Raw genomic sequence first — 25,865 nt, forward strand, 5'->3', positions numbered from 1 at the left:
CGTTTGTATGTTGGAGGGGAATGGCGACTGAAAGCTGGGGTCTGAATGCAGGGCTGGACAGGACGATGTCATGGCGGAGGTTGGTGGTTGTGGGCGAGCGCCAAGTCTCTGTAGTTAATAACTGGTGTCTACACCCAGTGGATATCGCTTACATACAGCACAATAGACTTTATCTGGTGACCTCCTTGCAACCGTTTTATAACTTTGACCTCAGAGGTCAGTCGCCATCTGCAGGATCTGAATGCCGCTTTATAACAACGGTGACAAGACGCTTGCCTTGTATGCGTGTGAGAGAGAGAGCGAAAGAAAAAGTGTTTGTGTGATAGACAGATTACATTAGTATTTTTTTAATAAGTTGTAAACATAGATTTGTACATTCTACTTTGATTATTTGTCTATCAGATAACTGATAGGTATACTGATTATTTATTTACATTGATGTCGATACATTCTGGTATTATGCCTGAAGTGATGCTGATCTCTGTAAAAATCTGAGTGTTTGAGGATAAATATATTTTAAGAGCAAAACAGAAAGACTAAACAATAAAAAAAAATCATTAAAAAAGAGGCAAAAAATTGAAATTGGTCTCACGCTGACTCTTGCTCCATTTATTTATTTTGACATTATCCATTTACCCGCTTTCTGTGATGTCCCTGTGTCGACCAACTTTTGCTGTTATAGCCTGAAAGTTAATACAAGAAAAGACATCTCGCCCGCCAGACTGCCCAGCAAATGCCTGGAACAGGTGTCGCCTGTGCCTCACCAGGAACTGGAAACGAGGCTTACATTTCTCTAGTTCTGAACTGTTAGCAACTTTCCTCCACCCTCACCCCCCACCTTGAGAAAACCATCTGTCGTGATGTCCCACGAACAAAAAAGACCAAACTAATTTGACCCGCTCCTCCCAGCCCCCAGCCACCCTACCCCGCGCTCTGCTTCGAAACCGCTACACCCCCTTCATTGTTCCCCTCCCGTCTTCTTCTCCCTCAACCACTCCCCGTGACTATCCAGCTTCCTCCCCACCTCGCTTTCTTCTAGCAGCTCTCTTCTTGTCATCCTCTTTCGAAAACTCAGTGGTCTTCGTCAAACAAAACTTTCAAGAAAAGTTACTTCCCGAAAAACCGACTCATTGTGAGAAACGACCGTGCATCAGGGAAAAAAAGTAAGTGAGCGGAAGGGGCGCGTGACGTCACCAACAGTAGCTTCCGGCGGCGCGCATTGATACTATAAGCGGATGTAGGCCCGTGGACAGAAGTGTATCGGAAGTAGGGGTGGGGAGAGGGGAAAAGAGAGAAAGTCGCCACATTCTCTTCCTTCTCCGTTTTCTTTTTCACACATTTTTATTAATTTTTTTCATACAATACTATTTTTCGATGCAGTCGATGATGCGATATGAGAAACTTCGAGAACTTCTGTCCGGAACTATATGAGAACGCCGTCGGAGAGAAGTGATGTGGTTGTACTCGGTGATTCTCTACAGATTGCAGAGACGAGGATTTCTTCCATCCATTTTGCTACTCTTAGCTGATGTTCACGTCGATGTTGTTTGTATTTACGCTCTCGTTCGTCACACTTCGACACTCTTGACCGATCAGCTGGTCACACCCCTGCGGGAAGTGGGTGACTGATGACGTCATCGTCGTATTCCAACATCCCGACATTCTTTAGCAACAGGTTAGCGTCTGATGAAATGTTATCTTCATTTTAAAATTATTATTGTTGCTGTTGTTCGTCGTCTTCTTCCTCTACTACACACAGCAAGGTGCGGATTTCGTGGCTTTGAAATAACCTTCCGCCTCAGGGGGCATCACTTCGTCAAAGCTTTAGGTTTCCCAGGGGCGTGACCTTAAGGGATGGGTAACTTCCAGAACAGTATCGACAATATTTAAAAAAAAAAAATCCGTATAAATGAAGCGGAAATTTTTTTTCAGTCGAGAAAAAATTTTGTGTGAACTTTGTTCTTTTTAACATAGTGAAACAACCAAAAAAAGATAACATAATGGCCCTCTAATACACGCCCTGTTCTTGTCACGCACGCCAGACCTTCACACGCTAATTAATATAATAAAAAAAATTAACGTAATTGTTTTCTATTAGCTGATAGTAAATTTTCGAAGTTTCTTGTTTAAACTATGTCATTTTCAATGTTTAACCATTAGTAGCCATGTAGGTAGCTTTTCGGTGATTTTAGTTGACGTGTGTTGACTGAGCAGCTTGTCCAATGGAAATCGCGTTTATTTATTTATTTATTTTCTAACTGGAATATCCTCAAACGTGTTACGCCGGACCTACGGTTTGTTTTAATCACACCTACAGAGAGGGATGGTGATGATTGAGGATGATTGATGATGATGAGGAGGATGATGATGATGAGAATGATGACGACGACTTCATTTGTCCCCCCAACACTGTTCTCGTCACTTGTGACGGAATCGCTAACCCCTCGTACGCACCCACCGACCCACCCTACCCACGACATGTGGTGCTGCTACTCTGATCGTTGTAAGGCAGTGTGGACCCCAATCAAAACAGTGTCATGCGTATATTATATACGTTTATATAGTTTTATATAATGTATAACATGAATGTATATCTATAATACAAGCAATCAAAATACTTCGTCTACATAACTTCACTTTCAGTTTCTAAACACCACCACTCAAAAATGGTCTTTTCCTAATAATAAAAACAAGGAGACCCTTCATCTATTACAAACATCTCTTGGAAAAAGTCTTAGGGAACACTTCTGCTTAAAGATTACACATGTAACACAAAGCTTACTGTCGCCCTGTACAAGTATTACAGGACAGTTATACTTAAAATACGCTTGGTTGTAATTATTTTTCACAGAGAAAAGTCGTAGGTTATTTTTCAGGCAACTCTGTGATGCCCCAAAAATAAAAAAAAAAATCATTTTAATTAAGCAAATGAAAATTAGGCAGAAATTTAGCAACTGTATATCTAGTCATCATCATCATCATCATCCCATCATGATTTGTACATAAAGTAAACTGGAAGAAAGTATTAATACATCTCTGATAGGTTTAATTATAATTCAATTAAAGTATTCAATTTTTACTCACACTTTTCTATATTTTCTGGTTGGATACATTCACTGTATTATTGTAATAGTAGATTTAGGAATGGAATTTATATCAAAATGGACAGTAGAAACAAAATATAATGACAGACCTCACCCTTGCCAAGAAAGCTGTTTGAATAAAAAGATGCAAAATACCTAAGTATAGAAAGTAAAATTAATCAATACAGATCAGGTTAATTACGAGGGTTTTGTATGTTGTTTTCTTCCTTCTTTTGAAGAAAAATAATTTGTCACTGGTCCAGTGCGACACACCCAAATTAACAGGAATTTTAAAAATAAATGTGACGGCTACAGAGACTGTATACATCAGCTACAGCTGCTCAGTTCTCTCCCCTACCAAAGGACACCGACACACAGATACAACACTCCCCTCGTACACACACTCACACACACACGCAGAGACGAGGGGGAGAGAGAGAGGGTGAAGAAGAACAGCCGAGGAGTCCCCCAAGTGTTGTAAACAAGGCGGAAATGCGAATATCAGTCCACAATATGATCTAGTGCTGATACCGAGCTGTGACAAGGAGGCTGCATTTCCGTTCTTGCTTGAAGTCCTCATATTACCGATGGAGTTATCTCCCCGCAGATCGACGTCTTCCTATAAACCGTCCTCAAAACACGAGCCCTGATAAGGTTGTGGGCTACTACAGGGGCTGTGCAACATCGGTTCATAGTATTCTGAGGGCAATCTGCGAAAAAAAAATGTTTCCTCTCCATATTTCGCTAAGGGGCTTGAATATCCTGCTCAGAAAATATTTCTGTAAGCACGTGAGTAAGTAGTTGGCTACCGGCGGGCAATGTTGACGATCATCCAAAATACGATAAAGACCACGAAACCAGAGCGAAGGAAGACGATGAAGATAACGACGACGACGATGATGAAGAAAAAAATCGGGAGTACAGTTAGAAAGTAAAACTCGGATTGTTACCTGGTTATTTATAACAACATGTTGAACCGTGGAATACATTGGCGCTTTAACGTAGATAAAGATTTTAAAATATTATTTTACGAGTTTTAACATCAAATAATCAAGCCAAACAAATTCTTGACCTGTAAATTTTTTTACAATCACTCAAATTACACAATTCTTTGCCCCATCTCTCTGTTTTTTTTTTTCTCACTCCACTCACTCTCTGTCTCCTATCTCTTATTCGTGATGTCCAAAACTGACAATAAACTATATATATATATGTCTGGTGTGTGTGTGGACGCGAAAGGTCAGTGGGGAACAATCCAATCACCCTCGTATTACTGGCGCTCATTTCGTCTTAAAGTGGAAACTTCCGTTAAATTACAGTTTGCTAAGGACTTTGTTGTGTCACAATTTCTTTTGTTCTTGTTAGCGCTGCATTTTCTATTATTCTTTTTTTTCTTTTCTCTGGAAATCAGACAGAATACAATCGCCTTAGAAACCTTCTTCAGATAAACCAAATCTAGTCACAGATAAACCAGGTCAGCTTCCCCCTCCCCCCCCACACACACCCATCAATGTTCATTCATCAATCTGTCCCCATCCCCTTTGCTCGCTACAATCTGGACCAAACGATTTGCCTACCTCTGTCTGTCGTCTGCTTCCGATACCTGCACAGGTCATCGCCGCCCTCCCCCACACAGGTGTGCCTTGCGTCACCAACTGTCAACGTTGATCCTGTGCGTGTCACGCGCCATCTGATCACGTGGTCACGGAGGTAATCTCGGACAATGTCCACGTGGACTGCGGTTACTGAAGTCTGTGTCTGTGACGGCAGAGGGCGCGGTGCACGTGTTACTGTAAGATGTCGGAGGTCATCGTGACAGCCAACATTTGAGGGAAAAGGCGATATATCAGAGATTCCGCGGGGCGGTTGTCAGGGACAGGCTGTAACAATCGCTGACACTACGCGACAGGAAATAAAAACCAATGATTCATTAACGAACTGTAGGAGTTCCGGGGGCAGGACAGTCTGTAGAGGACGGCGCGAATCATGTCGACAGGTCACTTCAAATGCTAATGAAGGATGAAAGCACAAACATACTTTAGCCAAGAACTGTTCGCTAAGTATTTTTCGCGTTAAAGGACTTAAATCTAAGGCGAGATGTAAGGTCAAAGGGCACTTCCATCAGTGGCCAAATTAACGCATATATCACGATGTTGGACGCTCGACACACGAAACTTCCAAAACAAAAAAATCACAGGGTAACATTATGAGATTTGAATAACGTTTGTCCGATATGAATGAAGTCTGCTTGCCTTGTCTGTACTTAGCATCATAAACTGTCAGACATGAAATAAATTTTATCAAACGCACGCACGCACGTAACAGTCATTTGAAGTTATGTACAATGCTTATTCCAACACTGACACACAGGTGAGGGGAGGGGTATATGTCCTCACTAACTACCACCCCATCATTTCTATTTCCTTCCCCTGTTCCTCCGCCATCTACCTTCACGCCCGTAACAAGCAACCTCTTCAAAAACCCGAGAAGGTTAAAACGAAAACAAAACAAACGGCTGCAGCTAAACTAAATAAACCCAAACAGCCAAAAATGCAGCACTTATGTTTGCAAAGCATAATCTCTTTAACAAAGCTTATTCCCCGCAACCACAGCTAGGTATTTACGCCCTCTAGCGGAAGCCGACAACGGAAGCCAAACAGAAGCGTTTCTGCGCGAGATGTGTTATGGCCGATGTTCGTCCGCGCACACCTGTCTCTGGCATGCAAGAGCGGCGAAAACAAAAGAGATACACCTGTTCGCCGCCAGGCCGCGTGTCGGAGGCCTCCACAAACAAACAACCGTGACGTGGCGTGACTCCTGTCCACTCTTCCCACGCCACGTCACGCACGTGCAGCCCCGTGGGAGAATCGGGTGGACCGCGGAAAAAACCGTTGGGCGTAGTGACGTCACGTGTTGTGACGTGAGATCGCGAGTCGAAGAATGTAAGCAAACCTCCAAAATTTTGACAAAAAAAATTAGTGATGGTAATGATTTAAAATAATTTTTTTTTTGACGACGACGACGACGACGATGATGATGATGATAAAAAAGAAACACCTATAATTGTGATATCTTCTTCTTCTTTATTCTTCTCTTCACTTCCGTGTGCCAAACTCTAATGCTCAACGTTGTCGCCAACGATAAAGACACCCACCGTCGTCTTGTTTGTCGAGCTCTCGATTTTAGCGACGAAAATTCAAGGAGAGAGGGAGAGAAACAGTCGAGAGGGGGGAACCATAACCGAAGAGGCTGGTATGTGGGAATATTTCTTGCCAGGGGAGGGGGGAGGTATTTTTCTCCTTTTCTTTGCGCCAGCTTTGGCTGCAGGGTCTCAGACGGTGCCCAAACACCCGGCTCTCACAAAAGACTGGAGGAAGAGAAAACACAGTCCTGTTAAAATGTGTCCCCGGGACGAAAGTACTGGACACGCAGGAAACCCTTACTGACGAGCACAAATAATTAGACAGAAAGGAGGGGGGTGGACAAGGTTCCGGAGGTAGGGACGGAGGTGGTGGGAAGCAATAAAGACTGCCACGTAAGGTGAGAGGAGGGTGCTGGGGGAGGGGGACTGTCGGCTTCATCAGGGTGTCTCGGGGGCAGTCTGCCGGATCGTAGGGCAGGAGGATTGCGGCAAGGCAAGGGCAGTGCCGGACTGCTGTGAAAACAGTTTACACGCTTCATGATGCGCCCTCGGAGACATGGATGAAAGATGGAAAAAATACAGAAAGAAAAGAGGGAAGTGTATAGGTGACAACGAACAGAGTGGAAAGACAGAGATGGTAGAGTCGGATGGACAGAGAACTGGAGCGAAAATGATAATCTAAGATGGTGGAAGAGAGGGATAATGTGTGTGAGAGAGAGAAAAAAAGAAAGTCTATTAAATATTGTGACCAACAAGACATGAAAGTTCAACCCATTCAGACCCAGAAGACCAGGGTACTTAGAACTACAAAGTCGCCACCAGGCTCTCACCTCCGACTTCTGGCGGCTGAGGTTCTCCTTGATGTTCTGCAACTGGAGGATCATCTCGCTGATCTGTCGCTCCTTTTCGTGCAGCGTCCCGTCGCTGGCCAGCACGGCGTGGACGGAGCTGTACACCTTGCCCGTGTCAGGGGTCACCATCTCCGCCACGTCACCCGCCGCGCGCGAGCTGTTCAGACGCCGCAACACGCTCTCCATCGACTTCCGCTGAGGCGCCGGCAGCAGGCCGAGGTGAGGCCTGGACCCGTTGAGGTTGGCGGCAGCGGTGGTGATGGCAATGGCGGAGGCGCAGGAGGAGGACGACGACGACGAGGAAGACGAGGATGATGTCTGTTCTGAGGTTATGATGGAGTTGCCGACGTCGCCAGCCAGCGAAAGGAGGTTGGGAGGCGAGATGAGGGGTCGCGGAGGTACTCGGCGGAAGCGGGAGGCACAACGTTCTTTACCACACCCCATTAACATCGTCTGCTTCCTCTACGTCCTGGTCCACGTCTCTATCACTTCCGTTGCCCGCGATGATCACGTCACCAGCACCGGCGCTGTCCTGCGAACGGCGGCGAAGCTTGGCGGGCGGTGGTCCCTGTAGCTCGACGGCGTCCGGGAGGTTGTTGTTGTCGCTGCTGAGATCCTTGTCGCTGTGGGTGGACAGCGTGCCGTCGTCGGAGAGAGAGTGGTGGTGGTGGTAGTGGTGGTGATGGGGTTGGTGGTGCAGTTTGTCGTCCCACGGCAGGTGAGCGAGGGCCGGAGGAGTCAGGGTGAGTGGAGCTGCGGTGTTCACGGTCTGCCGCTCAAAGACCGGGCCGTCATCCTTGGCTAGTTTGGTCGGGGTGTTCTTTCGCTTAGAAGACATGCTCCTGCAACCGGACGAAAATCGTACAAAACATTAACTTTGCGTGTCGAGCCTCTGCTGTAGATGGCGCTTGTTTGCCAAGCGCGAACCCAACAGAGATTTGCTGGAAACAATAAGAGCTAAAGACGGATGTCACTCAACCCTCCAAAACCCCTCCACACACCCCAGCACCCTGCCCCGCCAGCTCCAGAGCAAGGTGACCTAATCTCTACATTATTTGAAGCAGGGAATGTATACCCTATGATACACTGCCAGTCTCTTTCGGGGAATAAAAGATGTCTTCATTTTCCTCCACCCATCCTCTGCATACTGCTACCTCGTGTGACGCCGCTCCTGACCCCACACTTCCCTAACCGTTAAAGTGCCCCTCAGTTCAAGGCCGAAGCCCAAGGTCCCACGTATTTCATTGAAAATGACAACGGGATGAAAGGACCCCTTGTTTACCCCTGTCTACCGACTCCCTGTCTGCCTTTGTCCGTCTTATCTTTCCTCATTCTTCACTTCTTTTATTACCGTTCCTTTCCCGCCAAGTCTTCTGCTCTTCCTGCCTGTCCATGCCAACAGCCTATTGTTGTACACCCCGCTTTACAGTCGTACCCGCTTCTGTAGGAAGCCAAGGGAGAACAATCTTATCGATGGACAAGGGAGAGAACACAGTCTCGCTCAAGCCTCGCTAAATGGCTACTGAATGGAGAGTAATTACTCGTAGTTTTCAGTTTTTAAACGGAGCTCGAAACGCAGTAAAATATTACAAACACGTGTTTAAAAATGTGTTTTTTATTTATTTTGCAGCTCGGTCAATTTTCTCATTGAGTTACGTGTTCTTCTTCTCTCTCTCTTGCTCCTTCACACGTACGCACGCACACACACGCTGCCTCCCTCACCCAAGGAATCTAATACAGCAGCAGGCGAGGCCGACCTGGCAGAAGACAATGGATGAGATTGTGCACCCACAAGATAACAGGTTCGCCGGTAAAAGGGCAGATAATCTAACTCAGCTTCCAGCTGACTGACTTTGTGAGGTGAGGGGTAGACTGGCCCCCGTGTAGGCTCCAGGGGTAAGTGATAAGTCAACACGCCTATCAACAACCACGAGAAGTGGCGCTGCTCTTAAAAACATGTTTTCACTGTCTTTTTTTTTCTGTTTGTAAACGCCAACCAAGCTTTGTGTCAAGAGAGGGAAATAAAAAGTCTCCAGTACATTCAAATTAAAAATAAGAAATTTTGCGAAAAAAAAATAAAATTGAAGCAGACACGTTTCTAAAATACCAACTAGTGATCCTGGAGCCTGTTCGCAAGGGAAACAAAAGACCTATCATTACATACTTGGCACTAAACTTTCACAAACAGGAAACAGGGAAAGATAACTGTACTTAACAGACGACATCTAGGGAGTAAGGGGATGGCGACGGCGCCGTTTCTGTCCAAGGGATCAGATGCCCATGTCTTTACAAGAGAAGTTGCGAGGGTGCAACACGAGCTGAAGCATCCAGACAACGCCAACACAACGTCAGCATCCAAGACGGGCGTCAGCACTCAACACTACCATCAGCATCCAACCAGGGGTGGGCAAACTTTTCTGTTGTGGGCCAGTCTCAACATTCTAAACTGTGCGGCGGGCCGGCAACATACCGAAAAGCCAGGTCACGTGACTAAACAACAGCCCGAGTAATAATGAGGTTGAAAACTTGCGAACACTGTGATGTTCTCTTCACGAATTTCAATCTAAAAAGTGAAGTTGCTTGAATTCTAGACGCATTAAAATTCGCTTTTGTTTCCGCCTTCTGGTTGTTGGTCTTTTTGGTAAAATTATTGTCTTGCTTCTTATACCAATCGGTCTTTTTCATATTTCCTGCTTGGGAAAGTTTACTCCAATGTTTTGTGCTAAAGTGATGTTTTATCTACATTTTTGAAAACTGCGATGACTTTTCGGCAAATTAAGTCCACGTTTTTATCTCCAATATATGTGAAAAAAAAATTACCTTGCTGTCACTCGTTACTGATTTTCGACACTCACTATCCAGCTTTCTCTCTCTCCAACAGGGTACTGACTGTATGACAACTGCAGCTGAATGACTGAACTTACGTAGGCGGGGATTGGGGGAACCCGAATATTTGTCTGATCTATACCGATGACACATTCGTGTCAAAACAGAGGTAGTATGACACTGTTGAAACAAAACAAAAAGTCATGGTGAGCGGCATGTTCCGATGGTCTTCTCTTTGAAGGCAAGCCACCGTTACAGTCGCACGACTACATCAGACTCGTCAGTCTGTTTGACTGTTACGTGCTGCCGATTTCTAACGAAAAACTGCATTTGATAAATGAAATTTCAATCAAATGAACCAAGGTTAAAACGAAAAATAAAACTAGTCCACCACATTTTGGCAGAAGGCTGGTCCAAAGACGTCCACCCCGATGTAAACCACGAGTCATCATCTAACGCGATCGTAAGATTGCCCTCACTGTTTGTGCCAGGGATATGTTCACGGAGTTTCTTTCATTGTTCTAGTCAAGAACTGCCTTTTATATAATATTTCAGTCAATATGTCACAAGAATTATAAACCGCAGCCTTCATCCTCTTTGCTCCGTTCCCCCTGTACCGCAAAGGTCCTCATACGTACAATAATACGTACCTGTTGACAGGTAGTGTTAGTAATATTTATTTAATTCAGTTAAATATAAAGCACTTGCAAACTAATGACAAAATGGGGGAACATGTTAGCTAGGTGAATTTTACCCACAAAGCTCCAACAGAATATCTGTATTTTTTTTTTCCAACACTTGGGATGAGTAAATTTTCTCCAATTACTGCTCAGAAGTTTTACTCCTATCCGACTTTTTTTTCCTCTCAGAAATCTCGGAACAAATTTATCTTTCCTTAACGGGCGGCTTGGGGAAGAAAGGGGCTCTGCTGACTGTTCTCTGGAGGTAGGTGAGTCAGAAGGTGACGTCACTAAAGTGGCGGTTGGGGGGTGTTGAATGCGGCCGGTGAAGGGAAAATGTCACTGAAGGGTTTATAAACATAGACCCCCCCTCACTGTCGTCAAGCGGTCCATTCATAAAAATGTCACCACTATAAAGGCTGGGCTATTTTGTGCAAAATTCAACGCCCACCCGATAAAGATGATGAGGTTCCTGCAATCAAAGAAGCACGTGCTTGCACGCGCGCTATGCGATACTTTATCTCGGGATACAACCGCATCCCCTCAGCCCTCGGGAAGACTCCGGGAAGACGCTTCTGCGTACGTGCAATTTTGCACTAACATGGGCAAAAAAGTGGCCATGGCGGCCACAATTGGCACATTGTCAGCCCGTAAAGATAGTCGCCAGATAGCATATTTTGCAATACCATCTGGTGCATATAGATACGCGTCGTGTTATGTAAACGTCCTGTGCAATTATCCATGCCAGACCCCTCCCGTCCTCCGCCACCGCTGGGCTCCTCTTTGTTCCTTGTGTTCTCGCCTCCGCACGTCCACTCTGGGGGATGCTTGCTTGCTGCTGGGGCTGGCACCGCGCAGGCGTATCGCGACAGATGCACAAGATAGAGGGGGGACCTTGAATTCTAGGAGAGCGGAACAATACCTCGACTGGAAGAAGAAGAAGGGCATGCTTGGAACCTCCTTCCGGTAACGAAGAGGACGGTTGAAACGAAAAATAAAAATAAGTAAAAAAAACAGTCATTTTTTTTTAATTTTGGAAGAGGACAGAGAAATTCTTGGTTATAGAATCGTGTATGTCAATGTTAAGCTATACATAATGAGTAATTCGATAGGTGGGTGCAATGTGGATGGTGTGAGGGAAGGGGATGAGATACAGAGAGATAAGAAAGAAGAGACGGAAAGAAAATGAAAAAAGGAGTGAAGGCCAAAGACCAGGAAAAAGGGAGAGACAGATATGGAAGGATAGAAGAGAGAAGAAGAGTAAATTGGTGAGAGAAAGAGAGAAGGAGGAAGAGCTGAGCTCGTTCACAAGCACCCACCGTTTGCAGGAAGTGCGCGCGGGCGAGTAACACAGCGCCGTCGGGAGACAAACCTCATCCCCAGGGATAAGCATCTCTTCACGGAGGCTGTGTGGGTTTGACGCATAAGCGAGCCCTTGTATTGCATGACTATACGCTGATAAATGTTGGAGATGGGCTGTAAGATGGTCATTATCATGCCGCTACAGACCTGATTATTCATCCCGGAGTACACAGCACGCGCCCCATGCGCACAGCCCCTGGAAACGACCCCCCAGACCCCTTACAATAATGTTACATGACGATGCTTCACACAGAGGCCATAGTTTTCACCGTTACGTAAATGTAGGCAATGAGTCATCCGTAAGTTTAGACAGGGAGGGTGAGAGGAATGAACAGGGGGTGAGGTGGGGGACTAGAGAGAGAGAGTGGGGGAAACAGGGGGTGAGGGGAATAGTGAGAGAGAGAGAGGGTGGGGGAAGAGAGAGAGAGTGAAAAGCAATCCTTCTGACAAGAAATAAAAGAGGAAAGAATTGCGAAGATTAAAGAAGCGGCAGAAATAGTCGACGCGAGGGTAAGAACAAGAGGAAAACAGCGAGAAGAGAATACGCTTATTTGACGTTCTTTCTTTCTTAACGCACGCGCACAGCTGCTGAGTGAAGCGAGGGATCAAATCTGAACCTGTGTCCATTTTTTTTACCGCCTTGAAAACCCTGTAAATCGATCTCGCAACAATCAAGCTTTCGTCTGTCTCCCTCACCCTCCCACACCCACACCACCACCATCCACACCCATCTCCATCATTATCATAGAAGGGAGGCATTTCTGACCTGTCTGAAACGGCCACCGAAGGAGAAAAACAACAGCGGTTCCACACAAAAGAGAGATAACGGCCGCAAAGCAGATGAAAGGAAGATAGCAGTCTTGAGAAGGGACAGGAGTCGTAAGAAAAAACAGGAGGAGAGCTCGACAAGGGGCCGACACACCGCCGGCACTCCGCGAGGCGTCTGCGATTTCACGCTGCTGTTGTTCCAAGGTGGTGCAACTGGTGCAGGCGAGACTAAAGAGTTTTGTGAGCAAAAATATTTGTGGACATCGTATCAATTTCAATCACTTGACAAAACACAGCCAAGCAATTGTGTCGTCAAAGTCACGTGACCCCTACCCGCTTGTACTGGTAGCGACAGATAGTTTATGAATGTTTTCTCTCGTCTTATCTCGCTCTTGTTGTGTTTTTACCGCCTGTTCCTCTGCGTGCTATTTTTCTTTCTTTCTTTCTTTTCGTTTATACAGTCCAAGTGGAAGGAAGGGCATACGGTACTTGTGAAATATTCAGGTGTCTGGTTTCGCATGGATAAGTAAACAAGAAAAAAGAGAATCATTTGGTGTTACAGATTTTCACAATTCACAACTTCATATCGTAACATAACTAAAATCATGGTTAACGACAAGAAAACCCCGAATATGATGTTACATGAATGGATGCGATGAAAACCATCATCATCAATAGCAAAAACTGATTATATATCAAGCGCTTGACCTAACACGACTTATAAAAGATAATTTAAAAGTGTGTGTATATATATATAAAACAAACACGATAAGGATATTTTTGGTAGAGCGAAGTTTTAAAAGAGGAAATCTGAAAAGAAATGTTCTTGACAAAGTTACTCTTTTAAAAAGAACTTATTGTTAAAATTAACAGAAAGAATACATAATAAATTGTTTACCCATTACTAAAAAAGTAATGTGACAATAAAGCAACAAAGACATGTAATTTAACTAGTAATTGAAATGAGTATAAACTAGTCTCGAACTGCCATCACAGGCTTTTTCATCGCTGAACCATCGTTATCAAAATAGCATCGCTGAATTTTTTTTTTTTTTTTTTTTTAATCGTTCTATTACAATTCAAAAGAATCAACGATAAGTGTGTCTGTAATACTGTCTGTCACTCACACACACACACCTCTTGTACCTACTGACACAGCATGACACATGACACACCAGGCATCGGCAGAGCTGCAGTGTGGACCACCTCTCGGCCTGTCCGTGACAACAAGTCCTCACGCCCGGACTCTGCTGGCGTCCACAGTCATCGCGGCGATCTCCTCGGCAAGAGATGCTCTCAAAGGGGGGAGCAGCGAAACAATAATCCCCCGGCCTTGCCAGGCTGACAGCCACAAAACTTGAGCAAGGATTTATTTATTGACAGATCGTATGACAAAATAAGCACTGTCTAACGGTCTTCCATCAACTTCCCCACCCCCTACCCCCCATACCCCGCATCCCTTTTCGATTCTCTCGCTCTCTTTCTCACATCCACTGTCTGTTAGCCCACCATCCTCTCCTACTTTTCTCTTCTCATCCTTCACCCCCCTCTCCTCCCATCTGATGGGCTTGTTGCCTTGTCTTCCTTCGCATTGGTTGCTTCCCATTCTGAAGTCTGTCATTTACAGCCATCTTGCGAGTCAGAGCACCGCCTTCTGTGCTCCGCGAGACACTCAATAATAAGTCGGCCCTCAACTGTAATTCTTCCCAACAGCCACGACATCTATTATGAGCGATGAGAGTTGATAATGACAGGTCCCTGGCCTCGCTGTTCTGCGCTCCAGCCTTATTTTAACCCCTTCGCCGATACCAGAGCATCCACCATCACGCAGCCTGCTGCTGGCAACGACACTGTCAACGACGACCTCGAGTGCTGACATCCTCGTCACAGCTTTTTTTTTTTATTTGTTGCTTTTGCTGCTTGTATTATTCCATGAGATTAAACACACCTCTGAACCGTTGCTGAAAGAATTGAGACAGCTTGTTTCTCACTTTTTCTTCTTCTAGTCAATATTTCACTCTTAAGCAGCTGCTATTTTCAAACCTGATTTTATGAAAGATAAAGAGATGGAGAGATGGAAGAATGATGGAATAAAAGAAAAAAGGGGAAGGGAAGAAAGGAAAACAGACATTCATAAAAAATAAAGAAGACAGAGAGACAGACATATGACAGAGAGAATGCACACACGCAAGAATTTATTCAGAAGTTGCCTCCATGCGCATGCGCTCTCGCCACCCATCGCCTCCACGTTTCGCATCCCACAGCGGCAACGGAAGAGGGTTAACTTCCTTTCTCCCTCATCAATCGAAGTTCACACAGTATTTCCTGATTGAAGCAGGCATCCTCTGTTAAAGAGGCCGCTGTGACAGCCAGCTGACATATTGTCACTACCTGCTCGCACAATGATGGATAACTCCCAAAGACAAATTACTTTTTAGCCCAGTTCGAGCGCTCTCCAACTTACACAAATGGCCCGACTTATCAATCTCTGCGCTAGGCCTATTATATTTATTGGCCCACGGCAGTTTCCTCCGGATACCTAATGGCAGAAACAAGTACAGATAACCTTGCCTGAGTCATCTCCCTTACTTTCTTAATGAAATCAATGCTGTTGTCAGAAACACCATTACCCCGATAAGGCTATTCACCTGACATCGATTGTAATAGTTCTTGGCTTCCAGTTTCCTCTCTTAAAAATAAATTTTATCTGGTTTTTTTTTTCTTTCTCTCTCTTACATCGGAGTACATTATTAGCTAACGAGTCACGAAGGATCGTTCTAATGTAACTCCTCTCTTGTGTAGGTTTGGATAAGCACATACAGAATGTGAAGTCCGTTGAGTGCAGCAAGTCAAACGCAAACAGCTCCTCGTACACTTGTCTTTTGTGTGCAAACTGACAGAAATGAATCCAGAAGTTAAGTTATATTACAGACTGTCACGCTCGAGTGAACACTATTGGGGTCGGCAGACGATTGAAAACAGTAACAGTATCCAGAACATATTGGTGTCGGCAAACTGGTTCTACCTGAAAGTGTTCACAGACCGGCACTAAAAAGGTTCATCTCAGGTGCAAACCCCACTCCCTACCCCTCTCTCATACACATAAAAGAAAAGAAACAAAAACTAAAAATTCACATCCACTAACCACTGATGGAAGCAGGACTTCCTGCATCTGGGAGAGACGGTGTTTGTGAGACTGTTGTCGCCCTCACAACATCATTATCAATAAACAAGTGATGGACACAATCACTGGCAACAGTTTGCCACGAAGAGCGATGAGCACACACGAGGTCGCCCCGCAGTTTGCTGACTAAGATTATTCGGGAAAAATGAAAAGTTTAAGTTTTTGTATTTACTCTACAGTTCTAAAACCGGCGTCTCTCCGCCAAACACTCTGGATATTACGACACCTCCCCCACTCCCAACCGCCACTTCTCCTGGATTGTTCAACTTCCATACCGTCTACTACCTCTTCTCCATCATCATCACTACCTCGCTCATAAACATCATCAATCAGCGTTTTTGTCATCGGCCTAATCGTTTGTCTAATCGCGAGAGAGCGACCAAAAAAAAAAAAAAAGCTGCCAAGACGGCGCGTCTCCTCGAATTAATCTGACTGTGGATCCAGCAGAGAAAAAAAGTGAATCAAACATCGGTAAGAAAAAAAAAGACAGCGAGGAAATGGTGGCGGGGGAAGGATTTGGGGGGATGAAAGGTGGGTATGGAAGGGGAGGGTGTAGGGTTGACGAGAGAAGAAAATGAGCAAGAAAGGGGTGGCGGGGTTTGGTAGGGGGGTAGGGGTGATGGGGAGAAGAGAACGAACATCCTGCATCTAGGCACTCCATCAGCTTCCCATGTCTCCGACGAAAAGCACGAACCGCCATGAGCTCATTCCATTACAATGTCATACATTACCTTCGAATGACAAGGCAACAAGAAAACGATCCATCGCCAGCACTGCGGCGAGCTGCAGAGAAAGGGACGACGCCATGGCTTGATGCATGGTTTTATCAAAAGTTCATCTTATGGTTTCACACTCATCAAAACCCGCGCACGGCGCGCTGCGCGCCAATTTGCGCTTTTTGCTGGCTAAAGTTTGTTTTCTCTCTCCCTCCCTCCATCCCTCACACCCCACCCTTCCCATACCCCTCCCCTACGCCTTCCGATTAATGGTCGAGATTCCAATGTAGCCCCGCATCTTTCTCCCCTTCAAGTATGTCAAAAAGCAAACAAATAATTAAATAAATAAAATAGTAAATAAATTGGTGGAAAGCGCGGATATTATTCACACATACACCCGAATTATGCTCGTGCACCCTGTTACTATGACGTGAGTGATGAGCGCAGTTCAGACGCCGCGACCACGCTGAATACACAATGAGAAATGCAAAACAAATGTCTGGCTTTAGTAAGATCGAAGACGGTGCTGAAGATATTAGCGCCGAAACGCCTCGCTGACCTCTGACCCACCCCTCCTACTTGCTCTTTCGCTTCTTCGTCCCCTTCCCCCTTTTGTGCATATCTCCCTTTTTCTCTCTCTCTGCTATACGGACATACAATAAAACCAACGAGAGAAGGTGTACGAAGCAATGAAGCAGGATTTAAACTTTTAATAAATTTGATGGTTACAAGGTGATTGGTAAATATTTCTTTATAGTACTTCCTGATTCATTACTTCACTATTTTAATTAGCTAAATGTCGTTACTTCACCATTAATTATAGATAATGTATGTAGTTAAATTCATACTGAAGACTACTACAGTAGGCGTCGTTTTAATAACATCACTACTTTACTAAACTAAAAGTTGTTATAATAAGATGACTAAAGACAATATATAAATGTAGAGAATTACAATAAGATTACTTAAGCTGTTATAATAAAATTTCGACTTTATAGTTCTAAATAATTATCTACGGTCGTTAAAAAATTTCTTCTTTATAATAAATAAATGTGTGTCATTACAATAATATCAAAACATTTTCAAACAAAAAGATTGCAGGTTGTTAGAATGTCACTAATTTATCCCACTAATGATTGTTACAGTAAGACCACTGATTGTTCATGGGAATCAGTGAAGTGTATAAGCGGTGCTGTAAGACTTTGCAGCCTCTGATGCCTGCTTCCTTGCGGTTGCCCTCGGCGATGAAGAAGCAGGACCGTGGGCAACGTCCCGATGTTGTCGACCTGTTCAGCCGCCCTGCCTGCTCGCGCAGCTCGTGTTCGATGACCCGCCACTCCACTCAGTGCTCATGCCAGTGGATGCGAAACGCACGGAGAGGAATGTCACGCTTGATTGAACACGGTCCTTCGCTCCACCACTCCAGTCCCCTTGCCCTCATCTCCCGATCCCCGCTCACTTCCTTCTTCCCCCTCTCCACGTAACTTTCCTCCTCCCCTCGGCCTTATCGTCCAGATTTCTAATTGTCAAATCCAAGTGTCCGGGTGATTAATTGTCAGACGATGGTATGCACGATGGAGAGTCGTGACTCTTTGACGCCAACGTCCATCCTCCAAAACTTTTATGGATTACATAGTGCGGCGTAAAAGCCAGCAGCAGTGAAGTGGAAGTTTTAGTCAGGATGGATTGATGGGAAAAGCACCTCAACAGGGGAAAAAAAACACAGTTTAAGTGTATATTTCTTTTGAGCTTCATTCCATTGCGATATAGACTTTCAAACCAAACTTGTTTGTCCTTTTTCTTAACATCTCTGAAAAATGTGTCCTGCCACTTGATCATCATAGGTCATCACTTGCTGCCAATGAAGTGTCGGTGTGTACAGGTATGCCACACCTGGAGTATTATCAGCTACCACACGTAGCTTGTTGTCAATATTATTTTGGTTCTGTGCAGCCAGTAATAGTAATTTCTCAGTTGCCAATATTATACACAGACAACAACAGATCCACAAAAAGAAAACCTGACTGTCGTATCTGGCTGCCAATTCATTACAAAATTTTCCAATCGTCGTCAAAATAAACACAATTTAGCAACAATTAACATAATATAAACTGGCATTTTATCTATATCAATGCACTGAAAAGCGCTCAGTTTTGACAACTTTAAATGAACAACACGCCGCTCAGAAATAATTAAAATAAAATAAATTAATAAATTCAGTCACTGTGCATGCGCAAATATACACAAATAAAATACTTTTAAAATGTAGGTTTACTTTTACTCTATCTGGCCCCTTACTTTTAAAGTTTCAAGACCAGGTTAGAGGAATGTTTATTGTAGCCACGACTTTTGCAAACTTTTTCAAAGGTGACTAGACTCATAACCGCCATTATACTATAATTTGTTTAGCTGATAAAAGTTTTATAAAATAAGGCAAGAAAAAACTTTCAATTTTTAAGATCCTTTCCAGAGTGAAGCCAATTCTGGTGTAAATATGGGAAGGTGAACAATATGGGCGTATAGTATTTTTTAAAGTTTGTGTAAATATTTTTTTTTCTTGTCGTGTTGTATACAAATAATCACAGAACGTGTCTTAGTTTTTTTTTTTTGCTTTGTTTGAAGGGGTGGGTGGGTAGGGAGGTGAAACACTCTGCCCGTCGCCGTTGAGACAGGTACAGGGGTGTGCGTATCGCGCCGCCTACCTGCTCCTGCTCCAGGTGAGCGCCCGCGGCGCGAGTCACGTGGGCGGGCAGGCGACAAGCTGACACCTGAGCCGCCGGCTTCCTAACTGTTGGGGCGTGTTGATGGAGTTGGTCCCGCGCACAGCCCTTTGCCAGTTGGCTGACATGCCAGTCTAGAATTTCCTCTCTATCTCACTCGCTTGCTCGCTCCACACCCGACAACTAGCAACAACTCTCGCAACCATTAACAGACTGACCTCAACGCGACACCACTACGGCGCATGCGCGACCCCACGCCATCACGCCTCGCCACCCGCACTTGCCCACATCCCTGATCCTCTTTCTCGTCTCGTAATCTTTCTAAGCCCTCGCATGCGTTTCATTCTCTTTTTTATTTGTATTTTTCTTACAATTGCTGCTTGTTAGTCCTTAACCTGGGCGACATCATCCTGTAAGGCGAGTTGTATCGACAAAAACCAATTTGACAAACTCCTGTGTCACGACTGAAAGCAGCTTATGGGCTGCGACTCCGACAGGACGACAGAGAAATATATAATACGGGATCTTTACAACTGCTGTGTTTGCTCACAATAATGTTCAACGAAAGGTCATAACGAGAAATAATATGCAACTTCTGGAGTTAATGTTCGAATTTACAATTCTTTAAATAACCAAAGCCGTGTTTAGAACAAATAGAAAAAATGGATTTAAACAAACAGAAAGGAGGAGGGGTGGATGAAAGAAGACAAAGTTTCTCGTGCTCTTTCATGCTCTTTCCGAGAATTATTTGTTTAAGCATTTCACTTTGCAAATCCTGAAGGTACACAAGCTTTTATTTATTAAGCAGATTTGAGCTTATTTCCCTTCTTATATTTGTTTGACATACTTGGGATTTGATTAATCTGTCTGTGTGCTTTTAGGGATCTGCGAGGAAGAAAGTATTCGTAATATTTTGTTTAACTTTGTCCGCCCCATTAAACCTTTTATCTCCGCCTCCTGTCCTCCCTCTTCAATCAATTGGCATCTTTGTCATTTGCTCGACAGCAGGTCTCGGTTCAAAAATAAGTCTTACACTTATTAGCCGAGACTTTCCTGCCGAGACTTTCTCACCCGCAGCACTCAAGTGACGTCAGCGCACCGACATGGAAATGACTTTCAAATGAGAGACGCTAAGGTGAGATACGAACCCGCCGACCAGAACCTTTTATCACTGTCATAACCCCCGAACCCCCCGTCGACTTCAGAATTAATTCATGCAGCGGAAAGACGGGGATTTTCGGGAGAATGAATGCTCGACAGATACCTAAACATATTTGTCACATGCGATGTGTGTCGCTGCGGTCCGGGGCCGGAAGCGTCCCTGAGAGATGATATGAATTTATAACAATTGCGAGACTCCATTTTGGAGATTGGTACAGGGGGCAGTTACGAGAGGTTATGGTAAAAGGATGTCAGGTCTGAAAAAGGCCCGCGACACGGGTCCTGAAAGAGTCCCCAGAATGATGGTGCAGTAAAACATGGCGCCTGGCCCACTCCTTGGCAGGAGTTATGAGTTTGTTATTGTGTTTATCACTGCAATGACCGGCTGTTGTCTCTTCTGAGATTTTCTTTAACGAGGGTAGCGCCTCGGGTGTCCCCCCCTGGCCGTCAAAAGCTGAGGTTGGCGGCTGTTCCGCTCAAGAAAACGCTGGCAGTCTGAAAGATTTTCTTCACAGGAAGATGTTTTGGCGATGGGCTTATGCCTGTCTAGGGGGGAGAAAAGTGATAAACAGATGACAAACCGTTAGTGACATCTGACATTATCTTTTTTCTTCCGACCTGTTCTCTCTCTCATACACACTCTCCTTCGTCTTTAGTTCTGCCGATGTTTCTGCAGCGCACAATTTCACATTGTAAATTCCCTTTTTGTTTTGTTCTCATCAACTATTGAAGTAAACTCATTAGATATATTTCTCTCCGCTTATTTCAAAGTCAGAAGAATAAGTAGAAAGAGGCAAACTTTCACTTAACTCTAAAATCTGTCTTTTAGTGATGTGTCGATATTTTTGTCAGTCGAGCTGAAAGTGAACTGACCTGTCAGTTAGTCTGTAAAAATGTTTTTATATTGTTATATTATATATTTGTCTTTTTAAAAAAAAACATGTGCCGTTAGATTTACTTCCATGTATCAACATCTCTGTGTCTATTAAAAGCACTTTTCTCGTCTGTCTAGTCGTCTATTTATCTCTCAACCGTTATCATGTGTGCGGACGACATTTCTGTTTCTTGTAGTTGTATTCCTCAGGTAGAATAGATCAGTATCTGCTGCTGAGTCAGGGCTTAAATAACAACAACAACAATCGTTTGCTCATTTGTTACATCAGAAAGCCGCAAGCTAGAGTTCACTCCCATTGCATTTCATTTTTCTTTCTCCCTTTTTTCATTCGCACCTTCCACGACCAGCTAATGCGCCGTGACGCTGAGGCGGAGAGTTAGTTACCTGCAGCCTCGTTTTAAAAAGTGAGAGGAAAATGTTGTCATGTCTTTGTTATATTTATCGTCATGTGGAGTATTCATGTGAAGACTTATGTAAGTAAATAGTTTCGCCATCCAATTTACACTACAGATACAAAAGAACGTTCTTTCTTTAGATGACAAGAATATGTTTGAAAATGTTACAAAAAGTTTAAACAGAACGCAACAGACGCAAAAACAAACAAAAAACCCAACAACAACAACAACAACAACAACAACAACAACAACTCAACTACTTCACTAAAACATTGATCATGTTCTATTCACAAATCATGAATTACTTTTTGTGTTTCGCCATCAGAAAACGTTGTACTTGAACATCAATACATTTTTAGGTTTTTTTTCTAACTTAAAATGTTAAAGTATTGTTTCTTATTTATTTGGTTGTTTGTTGTAAAGAAGTCAGTGAGATATTTTTTAAATAATCTAAATTAAATAATTACAGTATGACTCCACCTTCATCCTTTCAGCTGACCGGTTACTACATTTCAAAAAAAGAAAAACTTTAAAAGATGACTCCCTCCACAATCTATCCGACTTTTCCTCCAGCAAAGCAATCACTTGGAAGGAAGACTGGTGTTGGAAGTCTTTTGCGCATTTTTCCCTCTTTGTTTCAAAAAAAAAAGAGCAAAAAAAAAAAAGCAATCGAGACAGGCAAGTGACTATCAGACTTCATAAGCCGAGGTCGTCTCCTTTCTCCGCAAAAATCAACAAGGGAGATCTCGGCTCTCCAGGCATGCAGACGTGAAAAATGAAGACGACACGGGCAGGGCGGGTCCTCGGCGAGTCTGAAGGTTTTTGCTGGCAGAGCGGGGTGCTTGTTACGCCACAATTACACCCGGGCATGACAAGCTGTCAGGGCGATTGCATCTGCGACCAATATTTTACATGAAGATCACTCGCCTCGTTACCCCCTCCTCCTGTACACAGTCCGCACGAGGCCGCAAATAATGCCCCCCATCGACCTCTCATTTGAAGACGCTCGCTTACAAAGCTGATTTGCTTCCAGACATGAAAGCCTGCCGAGTCGCAGGACAATCCCTGTTTAAACTACAGATTAAGGACTTGAATACGAGCTGTACAAAAGCCATAACGCCGCTCAAAAATTGATTGCAGTTGAAAAACATATGGATACACCTTAGCAACGACCAAAAAAAAAAGAAATAAAATACAAAACAAAACAAAAAAAACTTTATATTGCTTTCGAGAAGTTTCCAGGACTAGAGCAGACGACAGAATGGAAGGGGGTGAGGGATATGAGAGAAGAAGGGTGGAAGGGAGACAATATCCAAGAGAACTCTTTTAATCTTTTCCCTCCTCCTCTTAGCTGACTCCGCGCGCAAGAAGACATCAAAAGTGCCACTCTTGTTTATCAACTGAACGAGCGACTTAAGTTCAGCGGAGGAAAATGAAATAATGTGGAAAGGAAGGAGGGCGGAGAAAAAGCCACAGGCAACGATCAAAGCATCATTAAGTTTCATTTCCTTTTTCCCACATTTTTGTCCGCGCATGTCCAGGCAGGAAGAAATTAGTTAAATGCAGCCATGTGATCGCTCAAGCACGCGACAATCAATGGCGAGCGTCAATATTTTCTACCGGGATAGCATCTTCAAATTTAGGCGGCCACTGAAGATGGCACCGAGAACAAAGGCAGAATTATCTCCCTTTGCATCGACCTATTATCTCCCGTGCATCGACCTGAACCCCTAATGAGGACGCCGCGGTGAGGCGCTCTTTTTTTTTGATTTTCGCTCCCCTCTCCCCAACCACCACCACCATCACCACCACCATCACACACAACTACCTCCCTGCCCCATTGGTCGTACTCCACGCCACCGGACAATTTCCTAATTTCGCCTGGACGTTGCAAGTTTTTCGTTAGGGTTGTCTTCCCTTGATATCCTATTTCCTTCCTAAATGTCAGTGACACAAACCTATTGTTTAAATATGATAATTGGTGTTTTGCAACAGAGACAGATTTTAATTAAATTTTGTCGGTTAGAAAGAAAAGGCCAAGCCAACAAGAAGACTGTTTGCTTATTGTTTAGAAACCACTGAATAGATGATTCAAGCAAATTTTCTTTGGGGAGATAACTGAGTGCCACCATGAGGATGGTATAGAATAAAAGCACTCTCAGGAGGCAGTCTTATACATGAGTGTGTGTGTTTGAGAGAGAGAAATGCGGCTTTGACCATTTTGATGGTTCTTTCACTGGATATATTTATATAAAGTAATAAGATTTTTCAAATGTATATAAAATGACTACAGTTAAAAATCAAGCGGATTAGAAGAAAGAAGTTGTTGAGAGGGTAGCCAGAGGGTGAGGTTGGAATTCTAGCGCCTTGTCTCAAGAGGGAAAATGTTTCAACTTGTAAAGGTTTGTATTTATGGCACTGCACTACGTGGCTGGATTTCTCGTTGGCGAAGCTTAATTATTTAAGATGGGAGCGGTTAAAACCGAGGAAACGAAAAACACAGGTTTCTCTTTTCACTCCTGCAACAACCCGCATAAAAAGATGTGAATGGCGAGATCTATGTGCTGAAAGAAAATAAATAGAGAAAAATTCCCCTTGTTGTTCAGTACACAAGAATCTGTTCCTCAAGGGAAAAATTAATATTATTTAGAAATCGGATCCCGCAACGCCCCATAGTCAGCATTTCTAAGATTCTAACATTCGTCCGTTCGTCTGTTTGTTTGTTCGTTCCTGCATCTCTTTATTGTTTCTTTTCTTCTCCCTTCACTTTCTTTTACAGTGCATCCAACATCGCTTTTCAATCATTCAGCACAAGTGTGTCGGACCTATGGTCAACAGCACACAAAGTTCAATCACATCTGTCCGTCTTGACCCAGCAACACCCCTAACCCTACCCCACGTTCCCCCTACCTACTGGTCTTGCCCATGTCCTCCTCCCAAACACACTTTCCCATCTGAAGGCATTTCCCATATTGATGTTGACCCTCTCCCCTCCCCTGACAAGCAGTCGAGACTATTCTCGCTAATTTCTTTGTCGTGGTTCACTCTCACCTTCATGTCCGCCATTCACCACTTGCTCCTGTCTGTTCACTAACTACTGTGAGGTGCAGTCTCTCAAGGTGCAAAAGGACATCAGGACATGAAGACTTGCTGTCATCACATGACAAGATTTTATACGGGTGGCTGACATATTCAGCAAAAATACAAATTTGTTTTCTTATCCCTCCCTCCTTGATTACGTTTAGAAATACTGTTTAGATAATTAGATATGGATTACCCCCATTTTATTTAATTTATTACATGTTAAAATTTATTCTTGCTAGGTAGTACTTGTCAGTTAAAGTTTCTGCATTGTTACATTTCTGTTTTCAAAATTATGTAATTATTATGATCATGTACATTCCTTCTGGAGGACTGTAGCCTTTGGATAAACAAAGCCAATCAAATCTCCCTCTAATCTCATAACAGGAAGAGAGACAGACTGAAAGGCAGAACAAATATATTGTTAACTAGCGCGCACAGGAGTAAATAAGGGCGAAGTTGAGGAGACCGTTGTTTAGATGCTGCAAACTGCCTCTGGGACTGTCACGCGATCCTTTGAAGTCAAACCTAAATATTTATTAAACAACTACATGGGCGGTAGCTTCATCAATACTTCAACTTGATGGTTACCTACACAGATTATTTCTTTACAGATAGCTTATAAATAAAATAGTGGAAGCATGTTTGTATCGCTTGTTGAAGTAATATCCATATTTTAAAGGTGCTGATTGGGGAAGGAACATAAGCAGCAGAACCTGCAGCAGCACCAACAACAGACTTCTGGAGAAATCCATAGACACACTCTTCGCACCCGAAGGCCGTTGATCTGGACATCAATTATGTCTTCTTCCTACGGATCTGGAGGTATAAAACATTTCCACTCCCTAGGGAGAGGTGGGTATCGAGTATGCTAGCTCCCTACTGGGTCCTGGATATTAAGTATCTGTGCTCCCTAGGGAGATTTGCGTATCAAGTACCACCGCTCCCAGTGAGTTAGCAAGAGGTTTATGTCAGCAGCTTTCCCTCCCCTGTCGGTTCCA

The 25,865-nt window shown here is 43.9% G+C and overlaps 1 protein-coding gene across 6 annotated transcripts in view; it reads right to left on the reverse strand.

Annotated features, from left to right (window-relative positions):
* LOC112560811 (transcription factor SOX-6-like) overlaps nucleotides 1-25,865 on the reverse strand; it is a 245,536-nt gene that overhangs the window by 61,037 nt on the left and 158,634 nt on the right. For all 6 annotated transcript variants that reach the window (XM_025232876.1, XM_025232872.1, XM_025232871.1 and 3 more), the window contains one exon: nucleotides 7,056-7,918. In XM_025232876.1, the coding sequence (XP_025088661.1) occupies nucleotides 7,056-7,526 (471 nt within the window). In that variant the 5' untranslated portion in view covers nucleotides 7,527-7,918. The remainder of the gene's footprint in view (nucleotides 1-7,055; nucleotides 7,919-25,865) is intronic.

This window comes from Pomacea canaliculata, linkage group LG3 (assembly GCF_003073045.1).
Source record: "Pomacea canaliculata isolate SZHN2017 linkage group LG3, ASM307304v1, whole genome shotgun sequence".
In the NCBI taxonomy this organism is placed as follows: domain Eukaryota; kingdom Metazoa; phylum Mollusca; class Gastropoda; order Architaenioglossa; family Ampullariidae; genus Pomacea; species Pomacea canaliculata.